The sequence below is a fragment of the Thamnophis elegans genome, chromosome 7, assembly GCF_009769535.1.
Source record: "Thamnophis elegans isolate rThaEle1 chromosome 7, rThaEle1.pri, whole genome shotgun sequence".
Taxonomy (NCBI): domain Eukaryota; kingdom Metazoa; phylum Chordata; class Lepidosauria; order Squamata; family Colubridae; genus Thamnophis; species Thamnophis elegans.
In genome coordinates, this window is record NC_045547.1 from 70,347,179 (window position 1) to 70,372,448 (window position 25,270).

The following is a 25,270-nucleotide window of genomic DNA, read 5'->3' on the forward strand; positions in this document are numbered from 1 at the left end:
TTGATCTCCTCTAGGACTGACCGGTTTGATCGCCTTGCAGTCCAAGGGACTCGCAGGAGTCTTCTCCAGCACCATAGTTCAAAAGTCTCAATTCTTTGGCGCTCAGCCTTTCTTATGATCCAACTTTGAGGAAGGAGAGAGTATAAAAGTGAAGGAAGGACAAATGGAGGAAGAAACACATTTGATCAGTTTTCCTCTCTGGTCTTTAAGCCCATTGAATTAAAAAGCTAAAATCTAGAATCCTGAGTTTTTCCTTAGAATGAATTTATATATTTCAGTTAATTGGAAAAGATTCCTGAAAATGTTTGCATCATTGAAGGCTTTTAATGAATTAATCCTGCTTGGAATATTTTCAGCTTAGTTTTCAATAGGTTTCTCAGATTAAATCTACATTTATAAGTCAGTGTAAGTTTGAATAAATGCAGCATCTTAATTATGTAAAAAAATGGTTTTGCTATGTCTGTTGATTTGAATGCATGATGAAACTATTAGGATGAAATTTAGATGTTGGATTTACATATTCCTTTGTAATCATAAAATGTATTGGGCAACATCATCTCCCTAAGTATTTATGTTACAGAGGATTGCTATAAATGTTATCTATATCAAGTTTCTTCTCCAGTAACAACCTGATATATAAAAATTGCAATGCTTTGTAATTGTAATACTAAAAGCATGAGAAAATGCTCTTACCATTTGTGGCAAAACCTTTTATTGGTTTAAAAAAAGAAAACAACCCTGAAAATAGTTGATTATTGGTTGTAAGTAACATTTATATCATTTTAATACGATCCATTAGAGATAGTCCTCATTTGCCAACCACAATTGGGGCTGGCACCTCTGTCACTAAGTGATAAATCATGTGACTATGCTGGATCAACAGTATCACTTCTACTTCTGTTGTTAAGTGAATCACCCAGGGTCATTAAGCGAAATAACATATGACTGCAACTTGCAATTTTACTGCTGGCATTTCCATTGATTGTCAGCAACTGTCAGGTAAGCAATCAAATAGTGATTACATGACAGCAGGGATTCATCACAAACCTGTTTCCCCCCCCCCCAACTCTCATAATTTTTAAGAGTGCCTAAACAAAGCTTTTGGTAAGCAAGGATTACTTGTATTATTTTGTTTCTATATTTTTTATTATTATTATTTTCAAATAAGTATACTGAACATAGTGTGACTATCCTGGCGTTTCATCCACCATAGAAACCAAAATGCAAGATAAATAACATGTACATTATTTTCACAGTGCTAGTCTTATACAATTATTTTTGACCAACTTATTCATTCTAATACATATATAATCTCTCATTTCAGGTCTAATTAGCCTAATTTTTTCATTTTCCAACTCCCACCTCGTGTTTCCAGCAATTGATAAAATCCATTCCATATGTCATAATATTCTGTCTCCCCTTTGTTTTTTAATTCTAATGTTAGTCTATCTATTTCAGGGGGGGTTGCTACCGGCATTACTGCCGGTTTGGTGCGTGTGTGCATTTACACCTAAAAAGGTCTGCACATGCACAGAACATTAGAAAAGGGGGCGGGATTACTTTTCTGCAATGGAGATTGTTCTGCGCCTGTGCAGAACCAAAAATCAAGATGGTGCTGCCAACAATAGAACCAATTCAGGTCCATGGGTGGCCGAACCAGTAGGAATCTACCTCTGATCTATTTCTGTGCATGTTAATATCTTCCTTATTATCTCCTTTTCTGAAAGGTATTTTCACATTTCCATTGCTGTGCATACACAATAATTGCTGCTGTTAGGATGTGAAGTATTAGGTATATTGACCCTTTGCTATAGCCTTCTGTAATAATACCTAATAGAAATAATTCTGGCTTGAATTCTATACGTTGTTCAACCGTTTCATTTCGTACTATTTCATTTCAATGTCGTGACAGAATCTGTAACAGTGGGAAGGAATTATTTCTAATATCTAACTCCCAATAATATGGTTATTGTACAAGAGATTACATCTGTACAAAAGATTACATTATCTGAGTCAAAAAAAACCACTTTGTTTTTTATTTCTTTAGGTCGTTGGATTTAACCGGCCCTCTTCTGCTCGGAGGTGTTCCCAATTTACCTGAAGATTTTCCTATACATAACAGGCAGTTTGTTGGTTGCATGAGGAATCTTTCTATTGACAGCAAGCCCATCGATATGGCCAGTTACATAGCCAATAATGGCACGCTTGCAGGTATAACCTCCTCGAGGATAAAAGTGGAATAAAAAATACTTTAGGTTCTCTGAAAATTATACGCACAAAGAACTGTGTTTTCATAGGAAAGTATAACAAGAAGGAACTAAAGATGTATTTGTGGGCTAATTTCTCAAATTTACTAATTACATTGTGCATACAGGGAATCCTCATTTAGGAACTATATTTGGGACTCAATCATTTAGCAAAGTGTTGGCTTAGTAAAAAAAACTGTGATATATCTTTCTTCAGCTTTCCTTTGCTTTACAGATCTCAAAGTATAAATGCAAAGATTGGTCATGAAGTAATCTTTTCATTACCAGTGTAACTATGAAAGAAGACTACTAAGCAAGCAGTTGTTAAACAAGTTTATCTATATAAGAGAATATATTTCTATATAAGATAACATCCTATGAAAACTGTTTCTGCACAGATGTTATTTTGAAACATATTTCTTGGTAGCCTATGTCCTTGGTATATGTACATATATCAAGGACCTATAACTACATAGTGGAAATGAAAACAGCCGAGTATAAAAAGTCTTTAGCCTTTGTTTTACTATAATATTAGTCTAGTTTTCCAATGCTCCCCCTTCCCAAAAGAGAAGTGTTGAGTGTTGGAGATCACAATATAAAATATGATAAGCATTGGGAATTGCTTTCTAGAAAATTAAGTTGCAGCTGTTCAAAAGCCTTGACACTGATCCAGAGCACAGCTTGTTACAACTTGAAAGCGTGATTACTGAATGACTTGAGGACAAAACTTTTTTTTTTTGAACTGCAGGTTGCTTAGCTCAGAAAAATTATTGCACCACAAACTGGTGTCAGAATGGTGGTACCTGTGTGAGCAAATGGAATACTTACAGTTGTGATTGCCCGCTGCGATATGGGGGGAAAAACTGTGAGCAAGGTAAAGAATGGATCCCGCTTTTGATTGAGCATGTGAAATATTGCATTGTGTGTGAGCAAATTTTAATTATTATACATTTATTAAATGTGTTATAAATCCTGTCTTCATCCTCTTAAAGCAGGCATTAGCAGAAATCTAATAATCTACTGCATCTTTGTTAGTTTGGTGCTTTCCAAATATTTTGGAACTATAATTCCCAGTTTCCACGCACCGATTATTTCCATGATAGTTGGGAATTCTAGGAGTTACATATCCGAAGCGTATTAGGTTGTGGAAGTTTGGCTCATAGCATCTCTGGGTGGCAAGCCATGCCTATTACATAGCATATTCTTTATCTCCACTATATAGCAATTCCAAACACAAAAAATCAATTTTCAGTCTTTTTTAAGCAAAAATGCTTCAGTTTAACATGATCCCTGTCCCATTTAGTTCAATTGAATAATACTATTAGTTAATAATACTGGCTTAATTAAGTTTAACCTTTTTCTTAATAATCACTATGGCAAGTAATTACTCAGACATAAAATAATAACTTTCTTTAGTCACTTGTACAGTGGTTTCAGAAATTATTCGGACCTCTTTTACTTTCATCAATTTTGTAATGCTGCAGCCTGATTCTACTGTACAGTGGTTCAAAATCACTTCTTTTCTCATTAATCCACACTCAGTACTCCATAATGACAAAATGCGGCCGCGCGAGCGATATTGGGTGCACCGAGGTACACCCACGTTACACCTGTCCTCCGCGAGCTGCACTGGCTACCAATTGGTCTCCGGATGCAATTCAAGGTGTTGGTTATTACCTTTAAAGCCCTACATGACTTAGGGCCAGCATACCTTCGAGACCGCCTACTGCCACATACCTCCCAGCGGCCAGTAAGATCCCACAGATTGGGCCTCCTTCAGATGCCGTCAGCCAGACAGTGTCGGCTGGCGGGCCCCCGGAGGAGAGCCTTCTCTGTGGCTGCTCCGACTCTTTGGAATCAGCTACCCCCAGAGATCCGGACCATACCCACTCTCATGGCCTTCAGGAAAGCTGTAAAAACTTGGCTGTTCTGGCAGGCCTGGGGCTGTTGACCTCACTGTTGAGGTCCAGCCCCAATTAGAATGAATGTATGAGGTCTTGCTATTTTAAACCGTTTTTTTTCGTTATGTGTTCGTTATGTGTCTTTTTCCCCCCTCTTTTTTGTAAGCCACCCGGAGTCCTTCGGGATTGGGCGGCATATAAATTTTATAAATAAAATAAATAAATAAATAAATAAATAAATAAATAAATAAAAGTGAAAACAGAAATTTAGAAATCTTTGTACATTTATTAAAAAAAAAACCTGAAATATCACGTTGGCATAAGTATTCAGACCTTTCACTCAGTACTTTGTTGAAATACCTTTGGAAGCAATTAAGCCTCAAGTCTTTTGGGATATGATGCAACAAGATTTACACACCTGGATTGGGAGACAATCTTGTCATTATGGGATACTGAGTGTAGATGTCAGGCCTAAAAGCCATCTTTTGCATTGGGCCTTCAGACCTGTCACATTTAATGCTGTGGGAAATTGGGAGGGGGGATTATATAGAGTGGGATAGATATAGCCAAAATAACATTCCTTTCTCAGAGAGTCAAGGATATCTTGCTCTGCACCTGGAGTGGTGTGACTGGGAGGCATCTCCAGTTGAGACAGTCCCTGATTGGACCATGTGATGGACATGGGTGCCGGGCAGGGACTGGAAGTTTTGTTTGGGTGGGGAAAACCTGGAAACACTCAGATTTGGGCCAATGTGACATCTCTAATAAAATGGAACTTCGAGGAACCTCAAGCCTCGGAGTCTTCTTTCATTGTGGGAATTATTTGGAACCCTGACAGTAGATTAATGAGGGGCGCAAATGAATTTTTAATAAGTGTATAATCTGCCTGCAGCACAACAACATTGACAAAAGTGAAGGGGGTCTGAATACTTCCTGAATGCACTGTATATCTTAACAGAGAACAAAATCCCCATTCATACTCTTCATTGAAATTCTTTGGTTCCCATTTGGCAGCCTCAGTCTTCAGGATTTTTTCCCCATTTGTTCCCAGGTTGGGAATCTGTATTCTGTACTACATCTATGAATCTTTAGCAGATGGCAATGAATATGAGAGTGCATTTTAAAGTTCATACACATGGAAGATGCTGCTAGATTCCTGGAATTTCATTGTGTCCTCCCCCCGCCCGAGAATACTTCCTAGATACTGTACTGTACTTCCTAGTACCTTATTGTACTGTACAACCAACTCTCTCCTGTTGCAGCAGAAAATCAGGAATAAGAACAATATTTTACAATATTTACAGTGAGAATATCAGCTTTCCATCAATCTTCCTGATTTGTCTTTGCCTCCATATTGGCTTTAAAAGCAGTAGTTCCTAAATATTACATTCTACTTCTGCAAACTCCATCTACTTGATGATATTTGGGTACCGTAAGGAACAGTGCTCTGAGAACTTGAGCTACCTATTCATATTTTACTAAGTGCATTTAAGAATATAAATATCCGTGCTTTATGTTTCCAAGAAAATGTGAAAATCAGATTGATGAACTGTCTTTCAGAAAACTACTGTTCCCATTTTGTGATAGAAATTCACCTAAATCAAATTCTTAACGCGGTCCTTCTGTATAGCATAATTGTTTTTCTACAGAAATCTACTTTCAAAAACCATTTGGTTCATGCTATTGTCAAGTGTAGGTACATATTGCTAAATAGGTGAGATCAATTACTTATTTCTTGTAAGATAGATGCGTGGAACAGAATGTGCATAAAGGGAAATAAGTAGTGTCAATAAAGGAGAATTTTTAACAAATGTCCAAATTGAACCAGAAGTAAAAGCATTGACGACAATTGCACATTAGGGAACAAAATATATTCATAGGATCAAAGTGTTTTCTGCCTGGGACATAGGTGGCACAGCAGCCACAAATTTGAGCTTGTCAGATCCATTATAAATGTGTTATTTTGCTGCCCTTAGGGCCTATAAAAATAACCCTGCCAGATTCTTAATAGACAGTAATAAATAGCATGCATCCTTGCTGTTACCAGGGCCCACAAGCAAATCTTTGGGGAATTTAGAGATTTTAAATTCTCAGTTGTTTAAATATAGCAATTAGAAAAAAATAAACCCAACCTAAAATTACATAGAAAAAATAAAGCTTGAGATAAACAGAAATGGGTACTTCTCTGAAAAAGCTATATTCTGAACAGAGAGTTCTTTTTTCTTATTTATTTTTTGCATTAGACTTAAGTTAATGATATTTGGATTTCTGCCCTACGCTAAATAAATAAATAAATTTGAATTTCTAATGAAAAGGAAGGGAGATCCCAGAAGATGAAAGTCTCCTGATCTTATTTATCCTTACTGGTACCATGTCAGAATGTTCTGATAATTGAATTTGAATTTAATAACATTTATATGCCACCCAATCCCGTAGGACTCCGGGCAGCTTACAATACAGAAATAAAGTCAAAAATAAAATACAGGGAAAGAAAAGATAGATTTAAAAACAATACACCATACACTCCGTTCTAGATGGGGCTGGACCATATTTTGGGGTCAACAGCCCCAGGCCTGCCGGAACAGCCAGGTTTTAGTGGCTTTCCGGAAGGCCGAGAGAGTGGGAAGGGTCCGGATCTCTGCGGGCAGATCGTTCCACAGGGCCGGGGCAGCTACAGAGAAAGCCCTCCCCCGAGTGGTCGCCAACCGGCATTGCCCGGTCGACGGTACCCGAAGGAGGCCCAGCCTGTGAGATCTTATGGATCATTGGGAGGTATGTGGCAGGAGGCGGTCCCGCAGATATCCAGGTTCCAAGCCATGTAGGGCTTTAAAGGTAATAACCAACCAATTTCCCCCTCATTCTAAAATATTTGATTAAGTAATACTGTTTTGTCTCCTCTTTGCCTTTTGTTATAGCAATGCCTTTTCCTCAACGTTTCACTGGGGAAAGCATCATCACCTGGAATAACCTTGATATCACTATTTCCATCCCATGGTACATTGGCCTCATGTTTAGAACTCGCAAGGTTAACGGTGTGTTAATGCAAGCTGATGCGGGAGTATCGTCTAAGATTAAGATACAGGTATGTTAGCTTATCAACTCAATCACAACAAGGTAATGTCATTAGATAAGAAATGGCAAACAGTAAAATGTCTTTGCTTAGTCATGAAGACAATTCAACAGTACAGTCTTACACTGTAAATCTCATTTACAGCCGGCTCTGGGAGGTAGTTAAAAGCAAAGCAGATTGAACAAACCTGAAATTAGTCATCTTTGAAGTTGCAGAATATCACAAAATTGTGGAGTTCACTCAGCCTATAATCAGATCAGTCTTAAGTAGGGATTGAGAAGAGTGAAATACTAGCTTTTCAGTTCCTCATTTGTTTTAGCAGAAGGAAAAATACCTTGCCAAATCAAGACTGCTTTAAATATTAATCCATGCATATAGATCTAGAAGAGTGGGCAATCTTTAATTGAGAGTGGCCACTCATGGTGGGCCTAATACTGAATATAGGTAGAATATTGGTCTACATATTAATTATCCGCTGAAAAATAAATAATAAAGTTGTCTTAAAGTATAACCTGTATTTTATAACCGAGGGAAACAATGGTTCAGTGGCTAAGACTCTGAGTTTGTCGATCAGAAAGGTCAGCAGTTCAGCGGTTCGAATCCCTAACGCCGCATAATGGAGTGAGCTCCTGTTACTTGTCCCAACTTCTGCCAACCTAGCAGTTCGAAAGCATGTAAAAATTCAAATACAATAGGGTCCACTTTGGTGGGAAGGTAACAGCGTTCTGTGCGCCTTCAGCATTTAGTCATGCTTGCCACCTTACCACAGAGACATCTTCAGACAGCAAGGCTCTTCGCCTTTGAAATGGAGATGAGCACTGCCCCCTAGAGTCAGGAACAACGAGCACATATGTGCGAGGGGACTCTTTACCTATACCTTTTATTTTATAACCATTTTCCAAGAATAGCATGTCTATCTCGATGTATATACAGCATATTCCCAGGAATTCAAGGTTTTTCATCAACTAAAGTTATGTTTCAACAGATACTGAATAAATATGTGGTATTTGAGGTCTATGATGGACAGAATCAGGTGGCCAGTTTGAAGATGACCCAAGTGAGGATCAATGATGGCGAATGGCATCATTTGCTAATAGAGTTGAAGAGTGCAAAAGATGGCAAAGACATCAAGTATCTTGCAGTTGTGTCCTTGGATTATGGCATGTACCAGGTAAGATGACATCCATAACCTTTCATTATCAAAATGAGACAGGAATGGCTGGAATATGGCAGCTGGAACTAAGCCAAAATGAAGTCATTTCTCATTGTTTCTATCATAGATTCAGAAATATATTTTTCTTTAACAGTTGTGTTACAATATGCCAGCTATTCTTAACCCTGTGCCATCCAGGTCAGTACGATGAACTCAAGTGCATTTGCAGCTGGCGAAAATCCTGGAAGAAACAGAGTATTTAGACCTTTTTCAGTTAGATTTCAGACCAGGATTTAATACTATAACAGTTTTGATTACACATGCAGATGACTTGTGGGAGACCCAGGATGACTGGTGGGGCATTGTTCCTTGTGCTCCTCAATAGCAGTTTTGACGTCAACAACCACAATATCTTTCTGACCTGGCCCCTGGGCTGAGGCACCATGTATTATGATTCTCTTCCTTTCTCTGGGGCCATTTCTGCTGGGTTAATGGGCAGAAGGAGTTTCATTCCTTTGTGGGGTGTTTCTGGGTTCTGCTTCCTCTTTCTTCCTTTTCAGCATGAATATAAAATCACAGAATGAGGCCACCTGCCAGTTTGGGCTTTAGTGTCGTCAATATGCTGATGATACCAGGTTATATGTTTCAACCTTAATATGCCAAGTGAGGCTGTCAAGATTCTACCCCAGGGCTGGAGGCTGTGAGGGTTTGGGCAGGGAAGAATTATCTCATGACTCAATCCTATACCAAGACTGAGTAGCTGTAGATATTCAGGCCACCTAGACACATCATTAGAGCTATGGTGGCGCAGTGGTTAGAACGCAGTACTGCAGGCTACTTCTTCTGACTGCCAGCTGTCTGCAATTTGGCAGATTGAATCTCACCAGGCTCAAGGTTGATTCAATCTTCCATCTTTGGGAGGTCAGTAAAATGAGGACCCAGATTGTTGGGGGCAATATGCTGACTCTGTAAAACTGCTTAGAGAGGGCTATAAAAAGCACCATGAAGTGGTATATAAGTCTAAGTGCTATTGCTATTGCTATCATTAACATTGAATGAGATTGCATTTGCCAGTTTAAGAGAGAGTGTGTGTGTGTACGTGTGTGTGTGTGTGTGTGTGTGTGTGTGTGTGTGTGCAGTCAGTATTTCTTCCTGGAAAAATAGGATACAGCCCCATGAATAGTGATGGCAGTGGCTCAGTATGCCCACTTAACACAACACTGGGGGTGGTCAGTTTGTTTCTGGGTATGATTCAAGGGGCTGCCCATAAAACCCTATAGGACCAGGTTATATGAGAGACTAGCTGTCTCCCGCAATATCTGTCCAGCCAATTTAATCTGGATTTGTGGGCTCTGGATTCCTTCAATTAACGCCAGCTGTTGGGATCTCAGAAGGATGCCTATAGCGGTGCCTCCTTTGTGCAATGAGTTTACTCCCCCCACCTCAAGAATTTGACACCCTCTCCTTTGAGGGAGGTTAGTGAAGTCCCCTTTAGATTATGTGGGCTAATTTCTTTTTTGTAACTCCCTTTTTTTTTGTCATCTCTGCCATTTTTAAAAAATATTCTGCACTCTTGTTTTTTATTTCTGAACTCCTGTCGGGAGTTGTGTGGCAAACCTTTAATTAATGTCCCAAGTCCTTCAAACCTTGACTAGCAGAACAGGGGAAACCGAACTACATGGGCATCATAATTCTGTCAAGATGGATTTCGTGATATCCAAAGCCTACATAGAGTACACTGGATTCTACTGGAAGATTTAATACTAGTTGACTTCTACCTCTTAGTGACAGAAGATTTATTCACTCATGGAGGGTTAATTACCATTTTCACTTTTTTTTTTTTTTGAAATTTTGTGGAACAGGGAAAGGCATTGTATTTTTGGCTTCCTTATCGGAAGCACAACATGGATAGCTTCTATTACCACTTTCAGACTTATTCTTGCCTTTTTTTAAAAAAAAGTTAACAGTGAAATACTGTAACTGAGAATTTACGGAAAAGCTTTAATCATCTTTCTTATTTTCCTCTCTTTAGAGCACTGTACAGATTGGAAATCAGTTACCTGGACTAAAAATGAAAAGCATTATTGTAGGAGGCACCTCTGGAGATCTAGTCTCTGTGCAGCAGGGCTTCTATGGCTGTCTACAGGTGAAAATAGAAAATAAATAACTTTAGACGAACTATGAGAAGAATTCTAGCTTCATCAAAGACAAGAGGAGGGAGAGAGCAGAAAGAAAATGAGCAATGTTTTGTTTAAAAGTGTCTAATTGTGAGCTTAAGTGCCTAATTATGAGCTTACGTTTCTTTGATTTTAATTGAATTTATTCCGTTGGAATTGCATTCAGATGTTTTAATTACTTGGGAATGTTATTCTGTAAAACATTCAGAAGAGTCTTCTATGCAAAACACGTCGATGGAAACTAAGCACTATTTTTGACATATTAAAGCAGCTTTGTCCTCTGGAAGACTCACACAGCCGCTTCAAAAAGCATCTCCAGCTGTCTACACATGCATGTGTAAATCGCAGGGAATACATTCTGGGGCTGCCAGCAGAGTCAGTGTGCATAGAGAGAGACATGCAGAGGGTTTGGGAAAGCCTTCAATGCAACTCTGTGAACTTTTCAAAACTTTGGGGAAGGATGCTCTGTTCATGGTTTATGAAAAAACTTTTTTTTAAAAAAAGAAATCTTTGTAGTTTTAAGAAAAACAAGTTTCTCATCTAATACTTCAGGTTGACTGATTCGATTTTTGGAAAGCCAGAGATCCCATCTTATTAATTATACTTCAGCATGGTGTCAGCCGGGGTGGGCTTCAAAATGTTTAGCAAGGAGTTCTCTGCCCAGTTGTGGGTGGGCGTGGCCAGGATGGGTGTGGCCTACTTGGCCACTTGCACTATGGCAGGGGGAGTGTTTTTGCCCTCCCCAGATTTCAGAGGCTTTTCTTGAGCCTCCTCAAGCTCTGGAGGCGGGAAAAAGGCCCGCTTCCAGCCTTCCCGAACTTCCAGTAGGCCCATTTTTCACTCTTCCCAAGCCTCTGTGCACGCCCTGCACTTACCTGCATGCAAAGCAGGCCATGTGGGGACTCTTGGGAGGGGTGGGATGGGGGGCAGGGCTAGCAAGGAGTGGGATTTGGGGGTTCTCCGAACTGCACAGAATCTTAGCTAGAATTTGCCAGAATTTCTGAGCCAACATTTTGGTTGCTAAGCAAGAGCGTTGTTAAGTGAGTTTCACCACATTTTACAAATTGGCCACACCCACCCAGTCACATGACTGTCGAGCCACTCCCACAAAGCAGGCCACGCCTACAGAAGAGGTCCTAAAAAAATTTGAAATCCACCACTGACACATGGGTGTAATTCAACGTGCTGATGGTTTTCTTTAAAGACTTTCATGATATAAAAAACATGTTTCTTGAGGGATTACCTTCTCCCCAAAATATCTGCCTGCTCCACACACTTCTATATGGAGTGCATGCTCTGGTTCCCGTTTTAAAATCTTTTCACTTTATAGCAGGGATCTCCAACCTTGGCAACTTTAAGCCTGGCGGACTTCAACTCCCAGAATTCTGGGGAATTCTGGCTGGGGAATTCTGGGAGTTGAGGTTCTCCAGGCTTAAAGTTGCCAAGGTTGGAGACCCCTGATTTATGGCACAGTTCCCCAACCTTTCTCCCTTGGGGAGGGGGGCATGGAGGTTGTGACCCTTGCTTTATGGGACTTAGAAAGTTTGCTTTTTCAGTAGCTCTCCCTGTGTTCTGAGAAAATTTCCCTCCCCATCCCAAATACTACAAGACCCAACTTTGAAGACATAGCTTTTCTCACAGGCATTTGAGACTACATGAATGGGAGCCCCCATTCGTTGTTTTATTATGGTTTCTGTTTGCTATTTTAAAAGTCTTTACTTTGCATTTTTACTTTGTGTATGTTTTAGTGCTATGGGAGTTGGTTTATTGTTTGTTTATACTTGTGGTACACTATGCACAGTTATACTTGTTAAGTTGGGCGGCCTTATAAATAGATAAATAAATGTGTTGGGCTTAACCAAGATGCGCTTAAGCAAAAATAGAAGTGAAAGTTTGCTAACGTCTTTTTGTGATTAAAAGAAAGGAGTGAGTAAAATTATTTCCCTTTCTCCTATAGCAGCACTGCCCTATGCTTTATATTGGGATGTATTTGTATTTATTATATTTGTATTTATTATATTAGTTGGTTATTCCTTTGGTCTCTTTTTCTTCTTTTCAGGGAGTGAGGATGGGAGAAACATCTACAAATGTTGCTACATTGAACATGAAACAGGCAGTCAAGATTAATGTCAAGGAAGGCTGTGAAATAGACAATCCTTGTGATTCCAACCCTTGTCCACTTCACAGCTATTGTAGTGATGACTGGGACAGCTATTCATGTATCTGTGATCCAGGTAATTATGACTTGTAGCAAGTGGATGATAATATCCAGGGTCCTGGACTTCATAGAACTGCATGTTTAAGAATGTTTTCCTATAATTTGGCAGCCAAACAGAAATTCATGCTTATAATCTCATGCAAGAGAATGAGGATACTAAACTGGCAGGAATTGCCTACATCTGTGATGGTGAACCTATGGCACATGTGCCAGAAGTGGCACACAGAGCCATCTTTCTGGGCACAACAACTGCTTGCCCATTGCTCTTCCATGTTCTGGCACATGTGCACCAGCCAGCTGGTCTTCGCACACACGGGAGCACTGGAAACGGGAAGAGCAGATCCCTGGCATGCATGTGTGCACTGGGGAACTGCTCTTCTGGTTTATGGCACTCTCTCACACGCATGCGTGCACTCCCATTTCGGCACTCAGTGCCAAAAAGCTTCACCAACACTGCCCTAGATGTTAGGCTCAAGATTCAGATGGATCTTGACAGACTTGAACACTGGGCCCTATCTCACACCTAGAATACTGCATCTAGTTTTGGTCACCACACTATAAAAAAGATGTTGAGACTCTAGAAAAAATGCAGAGAAGAGCAACCCGGATGATTAGGGGACTGGAGGCTAAAACATATGATGAACGGTTGCAGGAACTGGGCATGAGTGGTCTAGTGAAGAGAAGGACCAGGGGAGACATGATAGCAGTGTTCCAATATTTGAGGGGCTGCTACAGAGAGGAGGGGGTCAAGCTATTTTCCTGAAGGCCAGACAAAGAATAATAGATGGAAACTGAACAAGGAGAGATTCAGCCTACAAATAAGAAGGAATTTTCTGACAGTGAGAACAATCAACCAATGGAACAGAAGTTGCCTTCGGAAGTAATCCTCTGCTACACACCCTTGTGAATGATGCTCTGTAGCTCTGTCTCTTGTTACTTTCTCAAGTATCATCATCATCTTCATTCTTTTTTGGGGAAGGGGAGAAAATGCAACAATATCTCCCCAAACTAAACAAACCCCCCAGAATTTCTTATTTATATTGATAGTAGTTTTAAGTTGAAGAATTTCTGATATCCAATACTTGCCCTGTAACATGAGTGTTGGAAAAGAAAATATATAATTTATATACAATTGAATATGATCACAAGATTAAACGTGACTGAAATATAAAATGGAATTGTTATTTGTTTAAACTTCAAAACAATTTTAGTTTTAAAAAAGTATTTTAACCTGCTTTATATAATTCAAGTTTTTTCCCCACTGAGTTTTGTTTTGAGCCTTAAACTGCGTAATTGACATGTTAAGCCATATTTACTTAAAAAGTAAATCCCAATAATTATGTTTAATGTAAGGTTTAATAGGGTTAGTACATGCTTCCCATTATGCTACTACAGAGCTTATTTCCAAACCCTTTTGTCTGAGATTATAACTCCTGAACAACTTCTATTTGTGAGGTACTTGTTAGGCATATCATTAAGCCCTTTTTTAAACATTCAAGAAATCAAGAAGCATATTTTAAATTAGTTCCTTTAATATCTTAAGCAGCATAGTACTTAGGTTGCTTCCATACGTGATTGCATAACATTGGATCATCCTGTACTGTATATGATTTTATTCTTTCTAAACAGAAATAACTTTCTGTTGTTGTTAGTTGCGAAGTTGTGTTCGACTCATCGCGACCCCATGGACAATGTTCCTCCAGACCTTCCTGTCCTCTACCAATCTTCTGGAGTCTATTTAAGCTTGCACCTACTGCTTCAGTGACTCCATCCAGTCACCTCATTCTCTGTCATCCCATTCTTCTTTTGCCCTCAATCTTTCCCAGCATTAGGCTCTTCTCCTGTGAGTCCTTCCTTCTCATTAGGTGGCCAAAGTATTTTGAGTTTCATCTTCAGTATCTGGCCTCCTAGAGAGCAGTCAGGGTTGATCTCCTTTAGGACTGACTGGTGTGATCGCCTTGCAGCCCAAGGACTCAATGCAGGAGTCTTCTCCAGCACCAGAGTTCAAAGGCCTCAATTCCTTGGCCCTCAGCCTTGCTTATGGTCCAACCTTCACAGCCATCCATTGCAACTGGGAAAACCAAAGCCTTGACTATATGCACTTTTGTTGGCAGGGTGATGTAGAATAGGAATAGGAATAGAATGGGAACTTCTGATGGCTAGTCAAAAGCGTCTGGATAATCCAAGAAGTGTTGTTATAATTTTGTTTATTTCTGAGAATTTTAGAACCATTACTAATGTCTCAGTTTTCTCTGTTCCTGTAACTTTGTCTTCTCAGGGTACTTTGGGACAGACTGTGTTGATGTTTGTAGTTTGAACCCATGTGAGCATGTCTCTACTTGCATTCATAAACCAAGCTCTTCTCACGGATACACCTGTGAATGTGGACAAAGCTATTACGGACAGTACTGTGAAAGCAAGTAAGCAAAGAACTTTGGCGAGTTTTCTTTTCCTTTCTAAATACAGGTAATCCTCAACTTACAGCCACAATTGAGCCCAAAGTTTATGTTGCTAACTGAGAAATTTGTTAAGTGAGTTTTGACCCATTTTACGACCTTTCTTGCCACATTTGTTAAGTGAATCAGCAGTTGTTAAATTAGTAACACAGTTGTTAAGTGAATCTGGTTTCCCCACTGACTTTGCTTGTCAGAAGGTCGCAACGGGGGGTCACATGACCCCGGGACACTGCAACTGTCATAAATGTGAATCAGTTGTCAAGCATCCAAATGTAAATCACGTGACCATGGGAATGCTGCAACGGTCATAAGTGTGAAAAATGGTCATAAATCACTATTTTCAGTGCCATTGTAAGTTTGAACGGTCACTCAATGAACTGTTGTAAGTCGAGGATTACCTTTACTCTCTACAATCTCTCTCACACACAGACATACATAAAAGTGAACCATTATGGTCCAAACAAAATATGGAAAAGATAATTTATTTAGTTGTATTCAACTCATACCATTCTATTGTATTTTTCATTGGGAAATTTTCCATGTTGAGTTCAATTCCTAGTGACTACTTAGCAACAATACAGAAATAGCTTGCCCCTGCCTTCTTCTGGCATGAATGCTTATCTTCCCAGTCTAGCTACAATCCTGGCATTTCTTTGTGTTTTTCCATTTAAGTACTAGCCAGGTCTGACCCTATTCAGTTATGGTTGGCTAGGTGCTATCATACAATTGATGTTGGACAACAATTTCCCAATCAAGGGGAGGAGTCAAATGGGGAATTAATCTGAAGTTGTTATAAAGGCATAAGAAGTCTGATCCACCCCCTTGAATGCCATTGCCTTTTTTCTAGTCTTTCCCAGGGCAAGCTGCCAGTTTGGGAAGATTCCTGTGAAATAGGCATTGAACAATAAAGTAGCTAGTTTCAATTCTACATGTGTGAGTAGTTGTTTACAACTGACGCTATCCCTAAGAACTCATCTGTTACAGAAGTCAGAGAACTTCACCTGAAGTGTCTGTGTGTGTGTACGTTCACTTAATGTTCATATAATTCATATAACAACTGCAGTGATTCTCTTAATAACTGGGGCAAAAAAAGATCATAAAATCAGGTGTGACTCATTTAATAACTGCCTTCTTAGCCATGAAAATTCTAGTAATAGTAATAGCACTTAGACTTATATACTACTTTACAGTGCTTTACAGCCCTCTCTAAGCGATTTACAGAGTCAGCATACTGCCCTCAACAATTTGGTCCTCATTTTACCCACCTCGGAAGGATGGAAGGCTGAGTCAACCTTGAGCCTGGTGAGATTTGAACTGCCAAATTGCAGGCAGCTGCCAGCCAGCCGAAGTAGCCTGCAATACTGCACTCTAACCACTGCGCCACTGTAGCTTTATTTCATGTATAATATTTTATAAATTTACGCACACAGCCAGTATATGAATTTATGAAATGTCAGCACAAGAGGGCAAGACATGCATTGCTATTTTCAGTGAAAGAGAATATCGATTTCCTTTATTGTCTTTACATAATTTTGAAAGAGAGTAGCGATTCTTACATCTTTCTACCTTCCAATTCCTCTGTAGAATTGATTTACCTTGTCCCAGAGGCTGGTGGGGAAATCCTATTTGTGGGCCGTGTAATTGTGAGATCAGTAAAGGATTTGATCCTGACTGCAATAAGACAAACGGAGCATGTCGATGTAAGGTAAGGAACTGATCATTCTTTCCATCACACTTCAGGCTGTTTAGGCAATTCAGAAATGAATAATATTGATGAGATTTGACTTAAATCTCCATGCATCTTCAAAACCTCTAGATTCCATTTTTATATCCTTGGTTTTAAAATTACGTTTCAAGGGGGCGGGAAAGGGTAGATTTGGGAGTTGTCTGAATACGAATTATCCATTTTTATTTCCGTTACATTTTGAAACTTGAAGAAGTCCAGTTGTTGTGTTACACAACAGCTAGGTTTTTTTCAACTTTCAAAATGTAACATGGAAATAAAAATGGATAATTCGTATTCAGACTATAATAATTCCTATTCTGTACAGGGAAAAATATATTTTAAACATCATTTTCCTGGGGGGGGGGGAGTCAGGATTTCCTGAGGTTTTTTTTTATAATCCTAGGTTCAAAACATTGCATTACTGGTAGCCTTGACTGACTGATGGGTTTTCATCTTTCCAGATAAACTATTACCGACCACAGAAAAATGACTCCTGCTATCCATGCGATTGCTTCCCTTCTGGTTCCCATACTCGTACTTGTGACATGGAAACTGGACAATGTCCCTGCAAATCAGGAGTGATTGGTCGACAGTGCAATCGCTGTGATAATCCCTTTGCTGAAGTTACACCTCACGGATGCGAAGGTATCTTCTTGGTTTGCCGTTTGCTACATTTGAACATTTGTCTCCCCCCACCCACCCATTTCAAGCAGTGTTGTCTGCCATAGATGTAAATAAAAATTAGATATATTTTATTTATTTATTTAGTTTGTCAAACATGTACGAGATAACAGGTATAAGTATAAACATGGACATGAATATAGGAAATTGGTACAAAAATGGGGAGAATAGGACAGGGACGGTAGGCAGGCTGGTGCATGCTCCCTTTACGGACATCTTAGGAATGGGGTGAGGTCCATGGCAGAAAGTCTAAGGTTAAAGTTTTGGGGGTTTGATGATGTAACAACAGATAGTAGATAGATCAGGTAATAAGAGATAAGGTAGTGCATTCCAGCCATTGACCACTCTGTTGCTGAAGTCATATTTTTTGCAATCAAGTTTGGAGTGGTTTGGGGTTACCTTGACTTTGTATCTGTTTACCCCTGTGTTATTGCGGTTTAAGCTGAAGTAGTCATTGACAGGTAGGACATTGTAGCAGACAATTTTGTGTAGTAGGCTTAGGTCAGACCTTAATTGGTGCAGTTCTAGGTTGTCCAAGCCCAAAAACCTGGGCTTGGTGGTGGCATAAGGCATTAAGCCTGGTGGCATAAGCAATTCTATTGAGAGCAGAAGAGTGGAGCTTTATCTTCTCGTGAAAGATAAAGCCCCTAACCTATCCTCAATTTACAACCACAATTGAACCCAAAATTTCTATTGTTAAGTGATACATTTTGTCCCATTTTATGACCTTTCTTGCCTCAGTTGTTAAGTGAACCACTGCAATTGATAAGTTAGTAACCCAGTTGTTAAGGGAATCTGGTTTCCCCACTGGCTTTGTTAGTCAGAAGGTCGCAAAAAGGGATCACGTGACCCCAGGACATAGCAATGGTCATAAATATGAATCAGTTGCCAAGCATCTGAATTTTGATCATGGGGATTGCTGGAAAGGTTGTAACTGTGAAAAAGTGGTTATAAGTCACTTTTTTCAGTGCCATTGTAACTTTGAACAGTCACTAAATTAACTGTTGAAAGTCGAGGACTACCGATTTCTATTTTTTCCTCATCTACTGATGAAGAATTTGAAATTGAGGATTAAAATGTTTCATGGAATTGGTATTCTCAGGCCTCTGGAAAATAAGATTGGTAGGCACAAATGTTCTTCCTGGCACAAAAATAGGGAATCATTCTGTTGTCTAGACACCAACAGCTTGTGCCCTGCTCTGATCCATTTTTCTTGCTGTGCCATGGGAACAAATAATAATTATATGGAGAAAATCCAAACCAAGCTACATTGATATTGATTGAGAGCTAATAAATCACTTGAGAGTGAAAAGGTTGGACTCTGAGCAGTGATAATCCTTTTTCTGATCTATACATGCTCTACTATACTTTCGTATTTAAAAGCTTCAGTAGTTCTGATACTGGATTCCTTTGAAACCTCCCTCCCACTTGCTCCCTTCAACACCTCTCTCCTTGGTTTTAAAAATATGCAAAGGACAAACACAGCTCTCCTAGTTTTATATTTGAAGTTTTATATTTATATTAATGAACCTGAAGCATTTTTGCATCCATATATGACTACACTTTGTATTTTATACCATATTTTTCGGAGTATAAGACGCACCTTTTTTCCCTCAAAAAAGAGGCTGAAAATCTGGGTGCATCTTATACACTGAATATGGCATTTTTTTGCCTCCCGAAACCCTGCCCCCTTCACCAAAATGGCCGTGCATAGCCTTTAGGAGGCTTTCAGAGAGCTCCTGGGATCTGGGGAGGGCAGAAATGAGCGAAAAATCAGGCATTTTTTTGCTCAATTTTGCCTCACCCCCAGGAACACTCTATAAGCCTCCTCAAAGGCTATTCATGCCCTTTTTGTGACAAAAACCGGGCCCGTTTTTGTGAAAAATGGGTCATTTTTTGGTTGTTTTTGGCCCCACCCCCCAGGAGCACTCTACAAGCCTCCTAAAGGCTATTCGTGTCCTTTTTTTGAAAAAAAAACCTGCATACCTCCCATAGGTTCGCCATTACTGCTATAGGGCACTGCACACCAAGACAACTAGAGACAAGAACAGTTTTTCCCTGAACGCCATCACTCTGCTAAACAAATAATTCCCTCACCACTGTCACACCATTCACTACAGCTGCATTACTATTACCATCAGTCCTCTCATTGTTCCTATCACCCATCTCCTCCCACTTATGACTGCAGGCCCTTAACTTTGTTTCTTGCATCCTTAAGATTTATATTGATATTGATTGTTTCCTAACTGCTCATTTGTACCCTATGACTATCATTAAGGCTTGCACCTTAAGATTCTTGATGAATTTATCTTTTCATGTCTTTTTATGTACACTGAGAGCATCTGCACCAAAGACAAATTCCTTGTGTGTCCAATCACACTTGTCCAATAAAGAATTCTATTCTATTGTATTCTATTCTATATACATTACACTACAAGATTATATACACTAATGAGTCTTCTCATCTTTCTAAAACAAGACAAGAATAGTGATGGTTTTCATTTTCTTCTTTCTGCTATTGCTTTCTCTCTTTCTGTCTGTGTGTGTGTGTGTGTGTGTGTGTGTGAGAGAGAGAGAGAGAGAGAGAGAGAGTGTCGGTTTCTGTTTCTGTCTCTCTCTGTGTGTGTCTCTGTCTCTCTCCCTCTCCTCCCCCCCCTCTCATATAATGTATACAAATATATACAACTTTCCTTTCAATCCCATGTAGTGGTTTACAATGGATGTCCCAAAGCTTTTGAGGCTGGCATTTGGTGGCCACAAACCAAGTTTGGACAACCTGCTGCTGTTCCATGTCCTAAGGGATCAGTGGGTAAGTAATTGTGATTATATATATAAAGTGTTATTGTAGGTTAAGTGTTGGGGAAAATAAAAATTCAAAAAAGTTGGTTGACATATGGAAGAATGTTGTCTATGTAAGCCTGAAGATGAAAGTCTGTTTTGCCCAGACTGAACCTGTTAAGAACATATTAAAAATCTCATTTAGATAAAGCAATCAAAATATAAATTTGATAGTTGAAACATAAGAGTAAGGAGAAAAACAAAACTTTTGAAAACTTAATCAGAATCTTCTCTTTTATTCTGCAGCATAATGACATATTTATAATGACATATATAGAAATTCAATTGACCAGTGGAACAGCTTGCCTCCAGAAATCGTGGACACTCCATCACTGGAGGTTTTTAAGAAAAGATTGGACAGTCATTTGTCCAAGATGGTATAGATCAGGGATGTCAAACTGGATTGCTTCGAGGGCCAGATCAGCATTGTAATTCTCCATGAGCCAGCTGGGGGGGGTGGGAGACAGGATGGACATCTCCTGCAGCATCCTTCTGCCCCCCCACCATGCCCTATTTTCAGCCTGGACGTCCTCCTACAACATCTTGCCAGCCAAAACAGGGCGTGAGAGGTCCCATGCATCCCCCCCGCCCCATTTTCGGCCTGAGCAGCCTGCAGCATTTTGCTGGCCAAAATGGAGCATAGGAGGGCCGCACGCAGGCCCGTCCGTGCCCCATTTTGGCTGCCAGAGGCACCATGGGCCATTCCTTTGCTATTTCCAGGACAGCCCCGCAGACCAGATTTAAGCGCCCTATGAGTCGGATATGGCCCGCGGGCCTTGAGTTTGACACGCCTGGTATAGATTCTCCTGCTTGAGCAGGAGGCTGGACTAGAAGACCTCCAAGCTCCCTTCCAGCTCTATTCTATTCTATTTGATGATTTAATTATTTTTTCATTCATTTATATATATCCAACCTGTATTATTTTCACAAATAACTCAAGGTGGCAAACATATCCAACACACCTTCCTCCTCCTATTTCCCCCACAACAACAGCCCTGTGAGGTGAGTTGGATGGAGAGAAGATGAATTGTCCAAAATCACCCAGCTGGCTTTCGGGACTAAGCAGGATTTCCAGTCACACTCTCTTGCTTTCTAACCTGTTGCCTTAACCACTAGACCAGGGCTGTCGAACTCACAGCCCGTGGGCTGAATGCATCATGTGCTGGCCACGCCCATGCCCAGTTCAGCGAAGGACAAAGTCTTGATTCATCACATGATGACCGCCATGATGACATGAGTTTGACACCTCTGCACTAGACCAAATGGACTCTCGTTTAACTGGTTAAACGGCCACCAACACCAGCAGCATCAAACTCCATCAACATAGGCTCCTGTTGTAAAATGCCCTTTTTAAAAAGTATAATTAGAAGGGCTTTTCACATATAATTGTACATAATTGTTAAGCATCTATTTGTGTAATGTAGTGGTTCCCAAACTTGGCAAGTTTAAGACTTGTGGACTTCAACTTCCAGAATTCTCCAGCCAGCAGAGTTGAAGTCCACAAGTCTTAAACTTGCCAAGTCTGGGAACTACTGGTGTAATGTAAAAAGTTAACAAAAGGCTAACTTTCTCATATAAATTAAACACGTAGGTAAAACTTTTGAATTTCTCACTAATTGTTTTTCTTTTTAAAGGGAACGCTGTTCGGCATTGCAGCAGTGAGAAAGGCTGGCTGTCCCCGGAACTTTTTAACTGTACCACCGTTGACTTTGTGACTCTTAAAATCATGGTAAGAGTGGGATACCTACTGAGCACGGTATTAATTGTCCCATAGAAACTGGTAATATTTTTGGAGAATGTGTCATTTGCAGCTAGTTCTTGACTTACAACCAGTTGCTTAGTGACCATTCAACAGCACTGAAAAAAGTTACCTGTGACCTGTCCTCACACTTACGAATATTGCAGCATCCCCATAGTCACACAATCAAAATTTAGGCACTTGACAACCTGCATGTATTTATGATGATTACAGAGTTTCAGAGTCAATTTGTCTTCATTTCTGACTTTCCCAGGCAGCGTCCAACAGTCGCAGTCAATGGGGGGAGCCAGGTTCACTTAATGTTCATATAATTCATTTAACAACTGCAGTGATTCTCTTAATAACTGGGGCAAACAAGATCATAAAATCAGGTGTGACTCATTTAATAACTGCCTTCTTAGCCATGGAAATTCTAGTAATAGCAATAGCACTTAGACTTATATATCGCTTTACAGTACTTTTAAAGGGCTCTCTAAGCGGTTTACAGAGTCAGCCTATTGCCCCCAACAATTTGGGTCCTCATTTTACCCACCTCAGAAGGATGGAAGGCTGAGTTAACCTTAAGCCTGACGAGATTCGAACTGCTGGCAGTCGGCAGAATTAGCCGGCAGTAATGTACTCTAACCACTGTTGGCTCATTCTAGTTCTGGTTGTGAAAGTAAGTTGAGGATTAGCTGTAGAGGTAGTCCTCAAGCTATGACCACAATTTAGCCCAAATTTATGCTGCTAGGTGAGAATTTTGTTAAGTGAGTTTTGCCCGCATTTTACGATTTTTCTTGCCACATTTGTTAGGTGAATCACTGCAATTGTTAAATTAGTAACCCATGGGCTGGATCTGGCCCGCAGGGGGTTTAGATCTGGCCCACGGTGCCTCTTCCAGGGTAAAGGTAGCTCGGGGTGGGGGGTCATGTGCCTCCCCCTCACATGCCCCATTTTTGGCCGCGATGCCCTCCTGCAGCCCTCTGCCCGCCAAAATGGAGCTCGGGGCTGCGCATGGGCTTTGTTTTGCTGGCAGAGGGCTGGCAAAACAAACTAAAAACAAAACAAAACGAGAAATATGTCCCCTTTTGCATTTGAGCATCCAATTTGACTTTGTTAGAAGGTCTCAAAAGGGGATCATATGACTCTGGGACACTACAAACGCCAAAAATATGAGTCAGTCCAAATGTAAATCAGGTGATCACTGGGGTTCTACAAGGGTCATATGTGTAAACAATGATCATAAGCCACTTTTTTCAGCACCATTGTAACTTTGAATAGTCACTAAACAAACTGTTTAGTGTCAAGGACTGCCTGTAAATTGCTCACTCAAATCCCTCATGTGAGGTTACCCTGTTATAATTTTGCTGAACCCCCCAAAAATACCAGTACCCATGATTTTTCAGCTCAAGTGGAGGATGAGAGCACAAGTGTGCAAGCTGTCCCAAAGATGCTTTTTCGGGAGGCAACTGGATTTTCTAGTTTTTTTTCTTTGAAGAAAAAACTTTCACTTCTCATCCAAGAATGGAAGGGTTTATATTCCTTGCAGGAATTGTATAGCGTTTAGCGTTTAGCTATACAATTTGGGAAGAACACCTTTTGAATGGTGTGGAGTAGGAATGGATTTCCAGAGGAGAGAAAATGCAGGCTACAGGAACTCAGGAGACCCTGAGGACAAAGATAAACCTCCAAGTGCTTCAAGGATCCTTTAAAAGGAAAAGTATAAGAGTATAAATCCTTCCATTCCCCACTATCCTGTCAGAGCTGAAGAAACCTCTTGGATGAGAAGCGAAACGTCTTAGAAGAAAAAACAAGAAAGTCCAGTTGCCTGCTGGAAAAAAAAAAGCACCTTTGAGACAACCATGACCTGGATGACTGAGAATCTCTACAGACAAGCGTGCAAAGCTGCATTGGTGCAAGTGGTGTGCGTAGGTGTGAAACAGTGCCCTCTCCATCACCACTGCCAACACTGTTGGTCCACAAAGCCGGAAAAGTTAGGGACCACTGTTTCAGGGCATATGCAAAGAAATGTGAGCAGAGCATTCATCTCATAAAATTTCTGCCGAAAATTCCAAAAGGTGATATGTGTACAGGAAAAATGCATGTGTTTACATGCAGCAGCAGGTAATCTCCATACACTGAAAGAATACAGTATATTTACATGTAAATCAAACCTACAACTTGGCCTCCATTTCTACCAATACAGGTTTATTCACCAACTGAGCCAATTGACAAATTGAATCAAAAACGATGAATTGGGCACTCCTTCAAATGATTTAACAAAGAACAAATGGAATCTGTTCCCTGACATTTGACTTTTGCCTTATTTTTTTTCTGTTTCGGTCAGAATGAGAAGTTTCTCCATAATGAGACCAAAATGGACAGTGCTAAGTCGGTGCAGATAGCGAAAGTGCTTCAGAATGCCACAAACCACACAAGTTCCTTCTATGGCAATGATGTGAGGATAGCCTACCAGATGATGATCAGGGTGCTACAATATGAGAGCCAGCAACAGGGGTTTGATTTGGCTGCCACAAGAGATGTGGAATTTAATGAGGTAAGAAATGTTGAACTGTTAGTGGGAAAGCACAAGGATGTGACACTTAGGCACAACCAGTTGCCAAAATTGTGGGAATGCCGTTCTTCTTAGGGGAACACGGTTGCGCATTATTTATCTAGTAGTTCTTTTCAGTTCTTTGACTAGATGAAAGGGAAGCCCTGCTAGAGGCTTCAAATGCAAGGCCCGTGGGCTGGATCTGGCCCGCAGGGGGTTTAGATCTGGCCCACGGTGCCTCTTCCAGTGTAAAGGTAGCTCCGGGGGCGGCGGGGCATGTGCCTCCCCCCCCACATGCCCCATTTTTGGCCACAATGGCCTCCTGCAGCCCTCAAAAATGAAGCTCAGGGGGCTGCGCATGGGCTGTGTTTTTGCTAGCAGAGGGCTAGCCAAACAAACTAAAAACAAAACAAAAGGAGAAATATTTCCCCTTTTGCATTTGAGCATCCAAGAAAGGACAGGAAAGGGGAAAGGGAAAGAGACAGAAGGGAAGATGGGAAGAGAGCAAGGAA

At 40.3% G+C, this 25,270-nt stretch overlaps 1 protein-coding gene across 3 annotated transcripts in view; it reads left to right on the forward strand.

The window, feature by feature from the left end:
• The window catches only part of CELSR1 (cadherin EGF LAG seven-pass G-type receptor 1), a 184,874-nt gene that overhangs the window by 118,330 nt on the left and 41,274 nt on the right, over positions 1 to 25,270 (forward strand). For all 3 annotated transcript variants that reach the window (XM_032220771.1, XM_032220773.1, XM_032220772.1), the window contains exons 7-18: positions 2,048 to 2,211; positions 2,995 to 3,120; positions 7,063 to 7,229; positions 8,203 to 8,388; positions 10,403 to 10,516; positions 12,607 to 12,781; positions 15,044 to 15,185; positions 16,806 to 16,926; positions 17,409 to 17,592; positions 20,336 to 20,437; positions 22,101 to 22,195; positions 24,552 to 24,761. In XM_032220771.1, the coding sequence (XP_032076662.1) occupies positions 2,048 to 2,211; positions 2,995 to 3,120; positions 7,063 to 7,229; positions 8,203 to 8,388; positions 10,403 to 10,516; positions 12,607 to 12,781; positions 15,044 to 15,185; positions 16,806 to 16,926; positions 17,409 to 17,592; positions 20,336 to 20,437; positions 22,101 to 22,195; positions 24,552 to 24,761 (1,786 nt within the window). The remainder of the gene's footprint in view (positions 1 to 2,047; positions 2,212 to 2,994; positions 3,121 to 7,062; positions 7,230 to 8,202; positions 8,389 to 10,402; positions 10,517 to 12,606; positions 12,782 to 15,043; positions 15,186 to 16,805; positions 16,927 to 17,408; positions 17,593 to 20,335; positions 20,438 to 22,100; positions 22,196 to 24,551; positions 24,762 to 25,270) is intronic.